Raw genomic sequence first — 16,024 nt, 5'->3', positions numbered from 1 at the left:
CCAGCTCCCCGGCAACTGCCAAGCAGCACCAATATTCACAATACTGCTTTTACATCTTGCTCATCTCATCTATCCGGGGAGAACGAGTTTAAATTGCTTCTAGTAGGGACCAACTAATCCATCACTCCTCTCATGCTGGTTTCAACCTCCTATAGATCTTTTTTCTCGGGATTTAGATTTCTCAGCGTACTTCCCACTGTTCACAACAGATGCTGTAAAACTGCTGCAATGCAGGTGAGTTACAATTTGGAAAGTTCACTCTCCTCTGTTCAGTAGAATCAAGATCTAATGTCAGTGTACTTCTGGAACTTCAGTAAGGACAAAACAGAAGGTTTTGTCTTCAAATTAATTGCTGAGTTTCATGAAGAGGTTTTGTTGCTCTTCAGGAAGAATTAAAACTAAAATACAAAGAACTTGGCCTGGACTTAAACTTGCAGAGAAGGCAGATTAATGTTTCATTAGACCTCTCAACGCTTAAAGCTTACCATTAAGGTGAGAAAGGTAGTCGATATATGCCAGTACATATTCTGGAATGTCCCCGTATTTTTTCAGCCCTAGCTCAAAAATCTTAAAGGCCACAGACTTATCCTGCAAACATTAAAAAAAAAAAAAAAAAAAAAAAAGTTATTAGCTTCATTGAGCTATGCGCCCTCCTCACACTTCTTTAATATCAAATTGAGAATCTATGATTACCTTACTACAATAATACTCCATTAAAGCTGCTGTAACATAGACGTGATGGCGGGTCCGAGCATCCTCTCTTGCTTTCTTAAATATCATTCTTCCAGATTTTATGCCTTCTGCTCGCCTTGCAAATTTCATATATTGGATATAAACCTAAGGTGCATATTAATATTTATATAGTATCAGTGCTAACAAAGATAGGATAGGATATAATAGTTTTTTACTACATCTGAAATAATCTTTATTCACAAAATACAGCTAATAAGTCATAATAGAAACAAGACTCTGCTGTGCCTCTATGTTGTTTTACTATAAATACTGAGGTAAAGCTTTTTATATACTTTTTTTTTTTAAATGGAATATACCTAAGACTGATCCTCTGAAACGATAATAGTTAATACACAGATTTTTCAAGGAAGGGAAGGTAAGCAGATTAATGTAATTTATGTAAGCTGGTACCTTCAGAGAACTGGAGGCTTATTGTAAAAATGGTAACTTTCCAGTGCAGTTAAGATATCCGTAAGGCTAAAGAACAGTCAAAAGGCCTGATGAAGCATTTTACTGTACGTTATACAATCCAAGATACAAATCATCCTGTCTACAAATATTTATACCTGATCAAGGAAATAATGAACGCGCTATTTAATTCAGTGGCAAATTTGCGATTTGCATTTCTTTGGGATTTAACTTGCCTTCACTCCAAATTAGATCACAAACAGCAGCATTCCTCACGTAGGAGGAACTGGTATATGGTTTCTCAGAAAGCGCATATTTGCAAAGCATTATGATCTGTCTTTAATGACTAGAAAGTGTCCATAAATGGATACCTTTCCTCTGACACTGACCTGTTGTTTAATTTTAGACCTCAGACCTTCTTTTCCCTTCTCATGCTTTGTCCTGTCTATTTATAAACTAAATAACTTTTTGAGGGCAGGTCACTTCTCACACCATTTGTTCCGAACTAGCGCAGCTGGCACTACAGACAATGTTGTTTACTATATAACTTCAGCAGATGTACAGCAATACTCTCTGATACTTAATATGGTGCATTACAAATTTATTTGCAAACTACACGTATACAGGATAGTGTATTTCTATGTAGGGAAGACAATGGACAAAAGCAACGTGCTTTTAACCAGATAAGGGGAGGCAAAATTAAATTTTAATTGGACCAACAAAACATACACCAGTTCTTATGAGCTGCGTCATGAAATCTTTAATATCTTACCTCTCCATCGCTTGTTTTAGGAGATTTTTCCAAAAGAGACAGAGGAGAAAAGTGCACATGACTTAGTGTATTTAAGTGGATTAAAGGCTATAATTATCAACCTTGCCGAAATTTTAATCTAATTCTGCCATCTCAGTACTCCACCTGTTCAATCATCCTTGTGACACAATGAACTCCTGTAAGTACCTCCCCATTCTTTGCGTGGACTTGGGTGACTATCCATGCAAATGTGGCAAAACTCAATACTAAGGATCATCTTACCAGAGTGGGATCAATGTCTTCAATAGCCAGGAGTCGGTTATATATGCTGTGTACTTTCTCATACTTCATTCGACTCTAAGTAAATAAAAAGGAAATACAGACTGCTTGGTAATACTATTACAAATCACCTGTGAGAATGCAAAAATCAATCAGAAGAACTAAAATTTTTCTGTTTCTTTTTTTTCTCCCAGTTGAACTCTATATATGTCAGTCCCTTTACTCAGATGCGTTTTCTGTCTCGTGCAGTCATTTCTTTACTTCCGACATTAATTTCTCACTACTGCTTACATACATGCTTTGCAAGAGTCTCTGAAGTCTTTTTCCAATTCAGTAACACTGCAGCAGAACTACCATTGTAGGTGTTTGGGATAAGAAGACTGTCTCCTTTACCTCTGTCTAAAAGTAACGTGCAGACAGCTAGGAAAACCACCTTCTTCGCTCTCCAACCTACGCATTTCAAATAATCCATTCTGTTCCCTGCCAGCTGCAGCCCTCCAAGTTGTATTGCGCAACCTTAAAAAACCTAAACGGCCAGTACGCTTAGGGTACAAGAGGCTGCACTGAAAGCCAAGGAAGGCTTTTTCTTTTAAGGGCAAAGGGGTTTTTCTGCTGTTGTCCTCAGATCTTCCTGCAAAGACTCTGCCACGTTATGATAAATGGGCAAACTATATCCTGCAGAGGACTCCATAGTCCTCATCTGCTCAGTGGGAAAGGGCCTTTATTCCTGATGGTTCATGTGCAAAACCGACCACTGTTGGGGCATTACTCATTACGGAGGCTGTGCAATAAGGTGGTAGCCTGGGTAAAGAGATTTCTCAAGAAAGCTGCAGTATAGGGTGCCTCCCATTTCCGTCGCAGCCATGCAAACGCAAACATTTAACTCCCAAGAATTAGATAGGAAAGGTGTTCTTTATCCCCATTTTAAAAGTGAAGAAGCTGATGCTCTGGTACATGTAAATCTATCGGCCTTTCAACTTCATAGTAATTTGAAAAATACAGTCAATATTTAAGTGGAAAGACAGTAGATTTTCAAAAATTTTGTAAGTCATGCTACGGGCTTTTCTTCATTTTGTCTGCTCAGTCTCAAACACTGAATGAGGTTAAGGCTAGAAGAAACAGTAAATTAATTCTATAGAATTCTGTGTATTCAGTATGTTTCAAATAAATGACATTATTGATGGGAGATGTCTTTGGGTTTTAATGTCAGTACATCACTGGTTTTGCTCACCTCTTCATAATCTGCATATGCAAAATAAAGAAGCATATTCTTCTTTAATAAAGTGCTGATCGCTCTTTCATAAATATTAGCAGCCTCATCACTGAAAAGTTTAGCATTGTTCATGTCCTGTTATAAAATAAGTATGATAATATAATTGTTCAGCATCTGTGACAATGAAGGCCAATCTATGGAATATCTTGTGTGTGTGAACAGTCCCAGCGAACTTCCATGAAGTGCTCCAATAAAGAGAGAATCATCTCCCCAGTACTTAAGGAATCACAAAATCAGGCCACCCCCCCCACCCGAGCTAAAACTGAAATAGTTTTTTATAATTCTTATCTCAAATGCAAATATTTTTATTTCTTAAAACAGCCCCAATTTTAAATTCTGACCATGACACAACTTAGGGCGCTAAATGTTTTTCATACCCCCATCCTTTGTTCTTAAGTATTTGAGGAAAAAATTAACAGTACACCATGTCAAGGCAATGAAATGAGAAAGAAAACCAATGGCAATCTGCTTACCCCTTTTTCAGCTAGCAGTTTACTAGATTGCTCGAGGTACTGTGCAGCTTCATACCAGATATCTGGGTGATGTCCCAGAACCAAAAGGCATTGCTCATAGGCAAACATAACTGGGGGGGGGGGAAAAAAAGTAAGAAATACTCCTTGTATATTATTGCAGAAATGGTACCATCTTGCACAACGGAAGTATGAAATACAAAAAACGGTAAATAAATCAGACAATATTAACAGTAAATGGCTTTTAATACAATGATCACAACTGCAGTTCTTTTATATTGCCAGGAACGTTATGAATCATAACCAGCAGCTAAAACCTGCCTCCTCCACAGAGGAAGAAGCAGAACTCATTCAAGAACATCACCCATAAAATCAGGCTGTGATCCACCGTTTCCTGACCTCTGATGAAAGTTCAGTGGCACGTGACTATAGCACTGTGCCGCAAAATCCGTGTATTACTCTCAGCTTAGCTTGAGCAAAAATTAAAGAGTAGTTTAAAAAAAACACCTACACAATTCAAGAAACTTGATCTACTTCTGCTCCAGCATGATCCCTGCACACTGAATCACATCATTACTTACGCTGGAGATCATTAATGGAGCTAAGAAATACAATTCTGCATGTCCTAGTGCAATATCAAATTACCTCTTTTTGTTATGAGAGTTTGATCTTCTGTACGCAAAGGATTGCTCTTTTCCCACTGGATGTACTTCTTCCACATGTCTACCTGCTGAGCCTCTTGTGGGGTATTTTGTGGGGGGACAGAGGGAGCATTGCGGTCCAGACCTTTCATCACTGTCTCATATTCCTGGAACAGAAGCAACGTTCTGAACAGCACATTTAAACACACTGAACATTTATTTTAGGTTATGCTTTGTAAAACTGCTACAAATATTTTAGCATACCAACTTTATTAGTCTAACACACACTTTTATTTGAAAATAAGAACCAAGTTTAATGCTAGTTTGTAGAATTAAATAGAACAAAGAAAAGTCAACAGAAGGTTGTACCTTTGCTACCCGTCGTGCGTTCATATAATCTCTACTCCTGTCTTCAATCATCTTCTTAGCTAAGTGAATATTGATGCCCTGGAGAAGGGTAAAAAAAGGAACTGGGAATGTGCAATTTCACTTGGGAAATACTGAATCTCATTTCATATAGAAAAGAGCTTGAAAGGGGATGTAAAAGTGAGCAAGAAGGACAAAGTTATTTTAAAACATAAAGTGGAAAGAATGTATTTGCGATTTACATTTTTCCTTTTAAATCGCGGTCAGAGCCTAGTCAGAGTCACAGTTCCCTGCCTTGCTGCTGCTCGCTGTTCACCAGGTGAAGACCAAGGCAGCATATGAGCAATTCCGTTTTCTTGGACAAGTAGTAACAGCGATTGACCTCCGAGCTCAAACCTCTGCCTTCTCCTCTGTTCCTGAAGTAACTGACACCTTTTAAAAGAAGTTCTATTCACCATACACCCTGCCACATGCATACCTTTGTGAGCTGAGAGAGACTCGAGACCTGTCACCGCAGAGCGTGACACCCCTCCCGGGACCGCACGCACGCACGGAGGGCTCTGCCGTGCAGCGGGGCATTTGGGGCAGCCGGGCCCCCACGCACAACCCACATCTCAACATCAGCAACGCAGGCCTGGCCACGGGGTCCCAGGCATGAACAAAATCTCAAAGAACCGCTCTTACGGCAGGATAAGCAACCGCCCTTTTGTTCACGGCTGTGTCCGGGTGGATTTTGTTGGTGTGGCTTGCCAGGACTTTGAGGAAGGTGACCGCAGCTTTCAGTCCTATTCCAAACAGGCACCCGAGCTGGGTACTGACTCGTTACAGAAGCAAAGGAACCGTCTGGACTTGCACAGAGCGCTGCCTGGGATTGCTATCTGGGCCGGTTAGCACACAAACCCAGCAATGCCCCATTTAACCCAGGACCGGGCTGAGGACGCAGCAATGTTCTCCCAGGATGCATTTCCAGCCTCGTGAGCTGCAGCCGTGCGGCTTTGTGAGCCAAAGATTGTCACTTCTCTGTCTCGCTAGGGGCGTTACCACTTTTGACCATTTGTTTAATTAAAGATACTGGTGACTGACAGGCTGATATTGCTACCCGGTGCCTACTGACTGAGCTAAAGCGGAGCTTGAGGGTATTTTAATTGCAGCAAATAGCCAGTAACCTTTCATACCGAGCCCCGCACATGATCTCTGTGTTGTTGGGCTACTGATGTGGGGAATTGCTTCCCCCTCAGAGAGCCCTTCTGGTGAGGAGCATTTCCTTCCCTGTGCCAGGACACCCGTAAGCAGCAGCAGCCCCTTCCCTCGGGGCCAGCCTAGCCAGAACAGGACATGCAGAAACCCATGTCCGAGCAGAGCGCAGGCCCTCGGCTCCCAGCACCTCTGAACAGCCCGAGGTACTGGTTTGTGTCGCAGACAGAGCTGCCTTAACTAGAAGAAGGTGCAGAACCGATGTAGGACAGGTTTCAGCTATCGTTTTGACGGTCTCCCTACGTATTTGTGAAAGTAGTAGGAACCAGCAGCAACAGCCTTCATTTGCTGTGTGGGAGGGGAAGAGGAGGTTTACAGGGAAGTTGTACTGGGGATTTTCCTACGCAGGAGAAGGCATGTCACTGGGTATCTTCCCTGGTGGTCAGCAGGCTATCTGTGGCATCTCTGAATACCGACGGGGTGATGAGCTGTTACAGTACACGCTCGTGGCTGCAGATGCCCGGAGGTACTCCCACTGGCTAAGCACAGCAGCCCTATTAACGTCAGGGATCACCAAGCCTACAACTTGCATAATTAGCAACAAGGAAAGAGAAATTGTCCCTTCAGTGCACAGCCGACACATAGCACGCCAGCACCTGCAACCCCGGGTGCAAGAGGCAGGACAAGGGAGAGTGCTGTGTGAGCATCCCTGCTTGATGGTGCTGAGCGCGAGGGCATCTACCCTCAGTTCTGCATCCTCACCTCTGCCGACTAGGGTAGGTTAACAAGCTGTTACCAAATGTGTTCACAAAGGCACTATAAAGGTGCAGCTACAAATTAGCCCGCAAGGCCAATGAATTGAGGTTACGCTTGCTGACGACAGTGTGGTAGCAGACTCACCTGAATTGATGCTGTAAGGGCTTCAGGTGAAGGACGGCAAGGAGCATTTTATATGTACTTGAGACCAGGTAACTTAATGCTGTGAAGGACGTCCAAACCGTCATAGCTGAATGCCTCTTTACCCTGTTCAACTATAACCGAAAGGAGGGGAGTGCCTCCTTGGGGAAGCAAGCCCTCATTGCCAGCTGATCTGCTCTAGCTTCCATTAAATATAGTCTCCATCATTGATGACAGTGATTTCTAATTCACTAGCAATTCCACTGGGCCAACTGGGAAATGGGACAGTTAAACGTATCCTATAGAAAGTCTTTTAAAATAAATTAAAAAATTCACTCAGGTACCTGTAGAGTTTTGCCACTGGTCTTGGTACATACTGCACAGGCAAAATGTGTTTATACTGCCGTTCGTCTCTTTTATACATAATTATTTAGTGGGTACAGTTTAGGCACCATACTTGACTATATGATTATTATTTCTTTCTTAATATCACAAACAAATTTCATGTTCTTGATTACCTCTTCGTATTTGTTATAATCTCTCCAGAGCTGTTCTATGTTTATCATTGGATTCACGCAACCACGCTGGTAAACCCTACGGACAGCTGTTATCCTCTGGTTTTCTGCATAAGATCCTACTGCTTCTCTAAATAGTGGGGAGAGAGATTAACGTCAGCTATTACAGATCATAACTGGTATGAACATCAACATTACATTAACTGAGCTTAAAAAAATTCTTTTAAGGTACTTACACGCCTTTCAAAAAATTGATGTAATCCACCCAGATCTATGTGAGAAAAAATATTACATATAATGAAACCAATGTTTAGTTGTACTTGTTATAAAGTTAGAAATAAAATGTGTTTTGATAGAAAAACATACCTGGTATGACATGATTTCCATGCCAATCTTATCCAGAGCAAAATCATATGCCTGAGCCATTTTTTCTCTGAGGAAAAAAACAAACCACAAAGACCATAGAACAAGTGTTTAGTATTTAAAAAATTCTTTATTTAAGAGTATTCTTTTGTGCAGCAAATTCTAACCAAACATTGAGGTATGAAAAATATCATTCAACAGCTGAGAGTAAAAACTGGCATTCAGATAGCTTTAAATTCTGCATTTAGTTTTTTTGTTTGTTTTATTTAAGAAAATTATTTAAAACCGTTGGTAGCAATCTAGCACACTAACAGTTCCTGAGCGCCCCACCTTAAGTAAGTGGAAATCCACATATACTACATGAAGTTGAGAAGATAGAAAACAACTGCCCTCTACATCTTCTTAGCTGACAGATGTACCCGTGGTTTCTTTTTTTCCTCTCAGAATTCCCCAAAACTTGTTGTAATTCTCCAGGAACACCAGAAGGCTGGGGCAATTAGGAGTAGCTCCCCTGTGTGGACATTGCCCAAAATCTTTCACATGAATTCCTATCCCCCCCCCCAAATTCAAAGTATTTTTTCCACAAATTTAAAATGTTCACAGAATATTTCCTTGGTCAATTTTCAATGAAAACAGCTTTTTCTCTCTCCCACTTTTCTCCCAATTTCCTTTACTCAAACATCTTTCAGTACCTCGCTACCTCCTTGGCCATATTAACAGTAAAAATAGACAAAAGTTAAATTAGATAAAAAGATGGGCAGTGGGCAGAGAACTGATGCTTTTTTTAATTGTTTCAAAATAGTCTTGTAAAAATAAATTTTTTAAAAACTGCCTTCTTTTCCGTTAATGCATTAGTTATATTGCCAGTCATAGTACAAAGAAATTATGGTGGGCTGGGAAAGAAACAGTTTATAGATACTGAAAGGTACTGGTATTTTTTGAAACTCAAACAGGAAGAAAAAGCATTAAACTCAGTTCACAGGATTTATAAACAAGCAAAATGTAGTAACTGAAAGGGATGAAGATTAATGCACCCCAGAATTTTGACGCCCTGATTTTTTATGCATTCCAAAACTTTAATTACTGGACTATTTACTAGTGCTGGTCAAATATAGTACCTCAGCTGTAATGAATGCTGAATTTTGTGGAGACTCTAAACAGGACACTAAGGGAGAGGACAGCAAAAGGTCCCGACTGAGGAAGAAGTGTGTTTCAGATTGGCTCAAGCACCAATCTCATCTCCAGGGAACTGGCATGGATACGCCAGCTACTCCCCCGCTCTTGTCCTACCTTGTTACATGGATCCAGACTAAGGAAGCAATTTTACCCAGCAAGCTCAATTAAAGAAACTTTAAAGAAAATGTTTTCTAAATGCAGATTCTATATTATGCCCCCCAACACTCTACCAGAAGATCCCCGGGCAGGTTTGCCACCCAGGTTCCTCCCCACCTCCTAGTCAAAAATCAAGAAGATATTCACTGTAAAACTAGAATAATTCAGAGCAACTGTTAACTTACTTGTAACTAGGTAGCTTCCCCTTGGTTTCTCGTACATAGGAAAGGTAACATTTCCATAAATCAATGTGTAAAACCTTCATAAGGCATCGCTGAAATAACTGTTTAATACATCAAGAAGACGTGATCAGGATTCCAGATACAGAAATTAGGTTTCTACTTTTAAAGCTATACAGTATGAATTAAAATAATCTTTGTAATTATGATTGAGATTCGTAAGAAAGCATAAGTTAAACTAGTCATCCTTTTGACTAAAGCATCTCCTTGCTATGCAAGGGAACGGGTGAGAATTAAGCAGAGAAATTCCTCTGCGCACTGCATTGATTACAGCTTGGTAGCAACAAATTGACTTCAGTGATACTTCTTATCTGTGTTTTTGAATAGTGCATTCAATAACGGCTATAGTTCTTTTCAATCTGCTTTAGCCTAATCACAAGATACTTGTTCTTGCTATAGAGATATATTACATATATTGATAGGACTCACCTTTTCCACTTTGTCATAATTTTTTGCTTTAATCTATAGGGAAGCAGAAAAAAACAAATCACTTAAGAAACTATTTTAGAATAGCAGGAATATATTCTTCATACAGTACTATAGCATTCCAGTTTGTACTTTGGCTGCCTAAACTAATTACATTGTAACACCACATAAAGTTGCAAAAATATAATTAAATATACAAAAATCATGTACTTTGCTTAGCTTTTTCAGAATTAGCTTTTTTTTTTTTTTTTTTTTCACTTCCACTAGGGCCAAAATTTAGGTATCAGTAGGTAAAGTTGCTTTCCTGTATTCTGGTTTGGACACCCAGACTCAGCCTCTCATTTCAAGGTACTCTGTTGCTTTAAGTGCATATATTCACTTCGGTACCAAAGCCTCTAGACCAGGATTTAGTAAATTAAGGGTAAAATACCATATTTACAAAACTTAATAGGCTAATAAACATATTATATTTGCATATTTACTTCTCAAAGTACACTTCGCTATAATATGCTGAAGCTGAATAAGGGACCATGAATAAACCACCATGGAGAACCTGTTTTTCGACAGGTGCCCCCAGCCCTGCTGCTCCCTTCCAGGAGGGACCAAACCACGCTCACAGCTTGGCACTCCTCGCATTCAGGCAGCACGCACACCGCAAGGGTAGAGGGTGAAACCTAGTCTCGAAGTAAGAGGTTGCCTTTCAGAAAGGGCAAAGAAAAGCACGAGACAGATGTAGAGGGCACACCGGCACCCTTCATGTATTTATTAGTTCCAGTTATGTTAACGTACTAGGCAATCTGTAGAGGCACACCCTGAAGAAACAAGGAAAATCAACACCTTTAGAAGATGCTTATCTGTGTTGAAATAAAGAGCCTTTAATGAAGTAAGGATTTGTTACGCTACGTTGCATTTTTTTTTTTGAAGCATCAAACCTCCCTTTTAAATTGCATTGCTCTGTTTACTTAGGGGATTCACAGCTTTTTTTCCTGGAGTCTGAAAGTCTTTCCTTTTCCCCAAGGAGCATGGTGGTAGGCAGCAAACAGCACCCTTTTGCACCAGGTAATAATTATATCATTTTTATATCATTCTCACCCTAATGCACAAGAGAATTTTTAATGGCAGCACTAGGTAACACCGACTCATCTGCAGAAGGCTTAGAATAAATATGTCCTGTATTGCACCATGCACTGCCTGCCTTTGCTGTTTCCTGAGTTACTCCTGCAACACGCCGGCCTCCGAGAGCCCTAACAGAGCATCCCCATTTCTCTCACTCCTGAACAAGATGAGTTAAAACCGAGAGAATTCAAACAAGTTTTGCAGAAAAACTTCAGTGGCACACATGGTGGACTGGACCCTTGTGTCTGTCCTGCTTTCAAACTCGAGCAGTATCCTGCCCAGGTTGAAAGGATTTCACAAAGGCCAGGTTTGCAGAAAGTTAAGCCTAATTACATCTTGCGCACATAATTTTCACAGTGTTTTTCTGCAAACTATTCAGTTAAAAGATAGCTGACCAGAGAAATGACTGATGACAGAAGTAACAATGCTTTGAAATAACACTTAACTAAATCAGGAGGCAGCATGTCCATGCTATGGAGAACACCGCTAACCCCTGCCGTAAGACACACTGACCCAACACACCCTCAAGTATGGGTACATATCCTACTGCCACTTTCTCACAGCTTTTTGCAAGTAGAGCACAATCTTTTGACCTTTAAAAAGCACTTATAATAATTCTAGGGTCGTTTAGACAGAAGTCTTTTGTGGTCACAAATTAAGGAGTCTGATGCTGCCCTATTTCTAGTTGAAGGAAAGTAAATTCTTGTATTTTAAATTTCTCCTTCATTGTAAAGTCAAAAAAACACATCTCCCATTTTTACTTCATCCTTTTTTGGCAGTAACTTTTCAGGTTCCTCATCAGCTCCTAGAATATGATGAAAAGGATTCAACTCTCACTAAAGAGCCAGAGCTCTCAGTCGACACCTCTCACCCCCTGCAAACTCCTTTTATCCTTGGTCACCAAGTGGAAAAGAACAAATGAATCTTGGTTTGTATGTCTAGCACAGAGCACAGCTGCCTGCACTTTTCTTCCCTTGTACTTAAGTAAAGTCTTCAATAAGATGAGCAAACTGATTTTTAAAAAGAAGAGTGACTCCCCAGGAGATAGTTTAAATCTGTTTTTGTGAAAACTGAATAAAATTAATCCATGGCTTTGCCACTGATAAAAGGCAACGCCTTCTAGTTATTAAAGAACAAGACCAAAAATAAATTTTTAAAAGCTCAGAATGAAAAGCTGCAAGCAGCAGGACAAAAATTAGTGTGCCTTCCAGGTTTAGCCACGTAAAGTGTGTTTTGCACGTCTGCCTTGAGTCACTACGCCAAAGACAATTCCTAGACATAGCTGATAGGGCTGTGAATGCTCTCTGCCTGCTTAGCACGTCTCCCTGCCCCTTGTCACCCGAAAGCCCAATGACAACTATTACTCAGCATGAGTGACCTAGACTGACCTCAGTTAATTGTATATAGCATCAGGTTAAGTGCACAGTAATCCCACTTAATTGTTTACTAGAGCAACTTTAGTAGCACCTGACAGCACTGTCACCAAGCAACATCAAAAGACAGAGCACAAGGAGTACTTATCAATTAGACTACCTGCGCTTCCAATAACTAAAGACCTTGAAAAGTAAAATATTTTGCTAAGAAATAAAAAGCTATATTCTTTATTTGCACATGTTATGACTCAACAAAATATTTTCTATGTGAATTATCAGATACATGAAAAGCTGCTGACCGCATCTGGACTTCCAAGTTAATGTTACGTATTTGTTAAATCCACACAAGTGGTTTGATATTGATATCGGAAAATTCAGAAATCTTGGTACCAATGAAGTTAGGAGGTTGGAGATTGACAGGATTTGTTAAAAATAAAGGAAAAGAAAAAGCAAAATTGGCCAATGCTTACTGGGTCTCTCTCAATGGAGTTTTTTTGAAGCCCCCAGAACCAGAGGGAAGAGCAGCTCTCTCTCCTGCTGGAACTTGTTTGCATTTCTCAGCTCACCCATCCCAAGCAAACATCCTGGCAGCCCTGGTACAGGGACACCACAGGGATGGGGAAAGCCCATCATGAGGGAGGGCACACGCTGACTCCAGGAGCCACCATCACACATTTCTGTTACATTTCTTGTTTTTCCTATTACAGACACAGCAACAGGCAGCGATTAGACGTAGACAAGCATTAAAGGATTGACATTAATACTGTATTTTTGTCCTTAAAGACAAATGTAACAAAGTGAACTTATAGATCTTTTCAGCACATTATCCTTCAATTTCTAACACTGCCTGTATTCCGACTGCTTTAATTCAAGAGGCAGGCGTTACCCTCATGGAGGCTAACACATGCGATTGTCTCCACCACGAATCCACTGCCTACAGAATGAGCTTAGGCATACTGTCATTCTAAGGTGAAATTGGTATATATGAATATCTCCCTTTCATCCATGAAGATTATACAAAGGCCACCTAGTCTGACCAGCTTAGGTACTCCTGTAGTAAAACACATCTGACCTTGCCTTCCTCTGCCTGTGACAATGAGAAATTCCACCTGTTTTGCTGAAAGAGTAACTTCAAATTTGATGCTCCGATAGCAAATTTAAGTCACAACTGTGTCAGCCTTGTACAAGACGAATTCATAATAACAGGGTCAAATTTCTTCCCAGAATCCACAACGTGCTTCCCTATAATGAGCTTTGCAAACATTCAAAGGCAAAATTTAATCCATAAATTACATTGCACTTCACCCTTTTAAATAGACTTATTAAAAGGCATATGTGTCATTCATGATTATGCAAAGCAAATTATTTTATTAATCTAGAGACTTAAGACTACTTGTAGTTGTCTGGCAACATACAACACAGGCTGAAAAAGTGTCCTAGTTTTATTTTAACCTTTTCAGTGTTTCTTGGTTTTGATCAAGCTCCTAAGGAAGCAAGATTAGTACGTGGTACTTGAGGATCAGCATGACTTTTTCTCCCACCTATTTCTATATCCCAACTCCCATCTTCTTTTTCAATGGTTATTTATCAAGGAAAAAAATTTATTTTCTCAAGCATAAAATCTTATGTCTCCTTATCTACTGCCTCCAGCTCTTCCCTTGGTGAGGTAGATCCCCTTGCCCTCTCCATACCTCACCACCCCTGCACTGCTCTCCAGTGTTTTTTGGAACTTCTTTTGGAAAAGGGACTTGAAGAGAAACGCTGTGCACCCCTGGCAGACTGCACCAGCTGACGAGGGACAGGCTGGGAGAGGAGAAAACGCCACAGCAGCCCCAGCATTAACTTTCCGAGGATTTAGTCCATAGTGGCTGGTATTTTCAGAACTATTTCCTAAAATCTGGTTTCATTATAAATACTACCATGTATGCAACATCTTTAATGTTTTTTAAAAAAACCCACATACACAACATATCTTTCAGAGTACAAAATTACAACCAAAGCCTACATGTATGTATTCGGAAGTATTGCTTTTGTTTATTAACTGAAGGGAGCTCATTGTGAAAGACCTATATTCATTCACAGTTAGATGACTATGGTATTAGAGAATTAAAAAGTTAACATTTTAAAAATAAAATCAGACTACACAACCTTTATCATCACTGAATCCATTTGTGTTGACCATTTGCCTTTTTTTTTTTTTTTTAACATCTTGATTGTTAAGGTAAATAATCAATTACCCACTGTCAAGCCCAGTGGGATGTAATTTGGGTCTCTACTAGTATAGAACTGTAGATGTAACAAAATACATTCACATTTCTCTACCTGTTTCCAAAACATAGGGTAGGGCTGGCTGGAGAGATGTTCGCACTTTATTTGCAGAGTAAATACTGCTTGGACCATACCAGTTCAAGCTTTTCAGACTGCCTCAAAGAAATGTAATCTTTGAAAGGATGGAAAGAATGTAACATGCTAATTCACTCCTCTATCTTTAGCTCATTCAGCTTTTTCCTATTTGCTGAGGCTTCCAGTCAATGACTAATTGTGTGAGCACTTAACATGACAAACTTGTTTTCCTGCAGGTCAAATAACAGCAATTACCTTTGCAAATAGCAAACCAAGCTCTGTTCAAGTACATGAAATGCAGGCGAAATGCTGGACTAACGTTGCATTTACATGTGGGTCATTAACCCAAGGAGGCTGGACTATAACTGCCTAGATAACTGGATGTAAAACTTATGTATGCTGAACAAAGCACGTATTTCATTTGTACAACTTATTCCAAGGCTTAACCAATGAAATCCTTTATTTAAAAACATTAGCATATACTTGCAGATGTAATTTCTGTAATATAGAATTTTACTACAATTTGTACTAGATAAGGATTGAATGATTCGGTATTTCCGCAGTCTTCATTCGGAGTTTTAATATTCCTTGTGAAAATATAGCTTTTATCTTGCTATTAGTGAAGACTGCAAGGAAGAGATATAGTACACCGAGTATGGGAAAACTCATTTTCTCAAAATGTAGCAAGATGAGATTCTAAGTATTTTCATTCAGTATGGTGTAATTTTTCACATTCACATGGTTATGTGTCTCAATTTAAAAGTCTGCCATGAAATGAGATTTGAAAAGTTCCTTAAAATTATTCTACATTAAATGCCTCCAACTACTATTACACATATTATTTCTAGAGCTTCCAGAACCATGGCATTACATCAAATTTTAAGTCATGGTGTTTCCACTAGACATATCTTCACTTGAAAAACAGTCTCCCTACAGGATGCAGTCACAGCTGCCATGTAAATGGCTATAATCTATAATGTAGAGCAAAAAAAAAGCACCATTTTGCAGTCTGCTTCTGAGGAAACCTAAGAATAGAATATTTCAGTTGGAAGGGACCTACAATGATTATCTAGTCCAACTGCCTGACAAATTCAGGGCTGATCAAAAGCTAAAGCATGTTGTTAAGGGCATTGTCCAAATGACTCAAACACTGACAGGCTTGGGGCACCAACCACCTCGCTAGGAAGCCTGTTCCAGTGTTTACCACCCATGCTTCCTGACCACAACCATCTTTTAGGTTTCACAGTTGTTTCCTGATCAACAAAATAGCGGCCTATCATGTACACTATCATGTATTTATAGTTAG

At 39.8% G+C, this 16,024-nt stretch overlaps 1 protein-coding gene across 2 annotated transcripts in view; it reads right to left on the bottom strand.

Moving 5' to 3' along the window:
- The window catches only part of CSTF3 (cleavage stimulation factor subunit 3), a 50,846-nt gene that overhangs the window by 7,090 nt on the left and 27,732 nt on the right, over window positions 1-16,024 (bottom strand). For both annotated transcript variants that reach the window (XM_052811670.1, XM_052811671.1), the window contains exons 4-15: window positions 9,890-9,922; window positions 9,407-9,504; window positions 7,893-7,959; window positions 7,763-7,797; window positions 7,530-7,656; window positions 4,924-5,001; window positions 4,559-4,721; window positions 3,917-4,026; window positions 3,402-3,518; window positions 2,174-2,248; window positions 694-837; window positions 486-588 (exon numbers count right to left, since the gene is read on the bottom strand). In XM_052811670.1, the coding sequence (XP_052667630.1) occupies window positions 486-588; window positions 694-837; window positions 2,174-2,248; window positions 3,402-3,518; window positions 3,917-4,026; window positions 4,559-4,721; window positions 4,924-5,001; window positions 7,530-7,656; window positions 7,763-7,797; window positions 7,893-7,959; window positions 9,407-9,504; window positions 9,890-9,922 (1,150 nt within the window). The remainder of the gene's footprint in view (window positions 1-485; window positions 589-693; window positions 838-2,173; window positions 2,249-3,401; window positions 3,519-3,916; window positions 4,027-4,558; window positions 4,722-4,923; window positions 5,002-7,529; window positions 7,657-7,762; window positions 7,798-7,892; window positions 7,960-9,406; window positions 9,505-9,889; window positions 9,923-16,024) is intronic.

Source organism: Harpia harpyja, chromosome 16 (genome assembly GCF_026419915.1).
Source record: "Harpia harpyja isolate bHarHar1 chromosome 16, bHarHar1 primary haplotype, whole genome shotgun sequence".
Classification (NCBI taxonomy): Eukaryota; Metazoa; Chordata; class Aves; order Accipitriformes; family Accipitridae; genus Harpia; species Harpia harpyja.
This window is presented reverse-complemented; position numbering and strand designations above follow the sequence as displayed.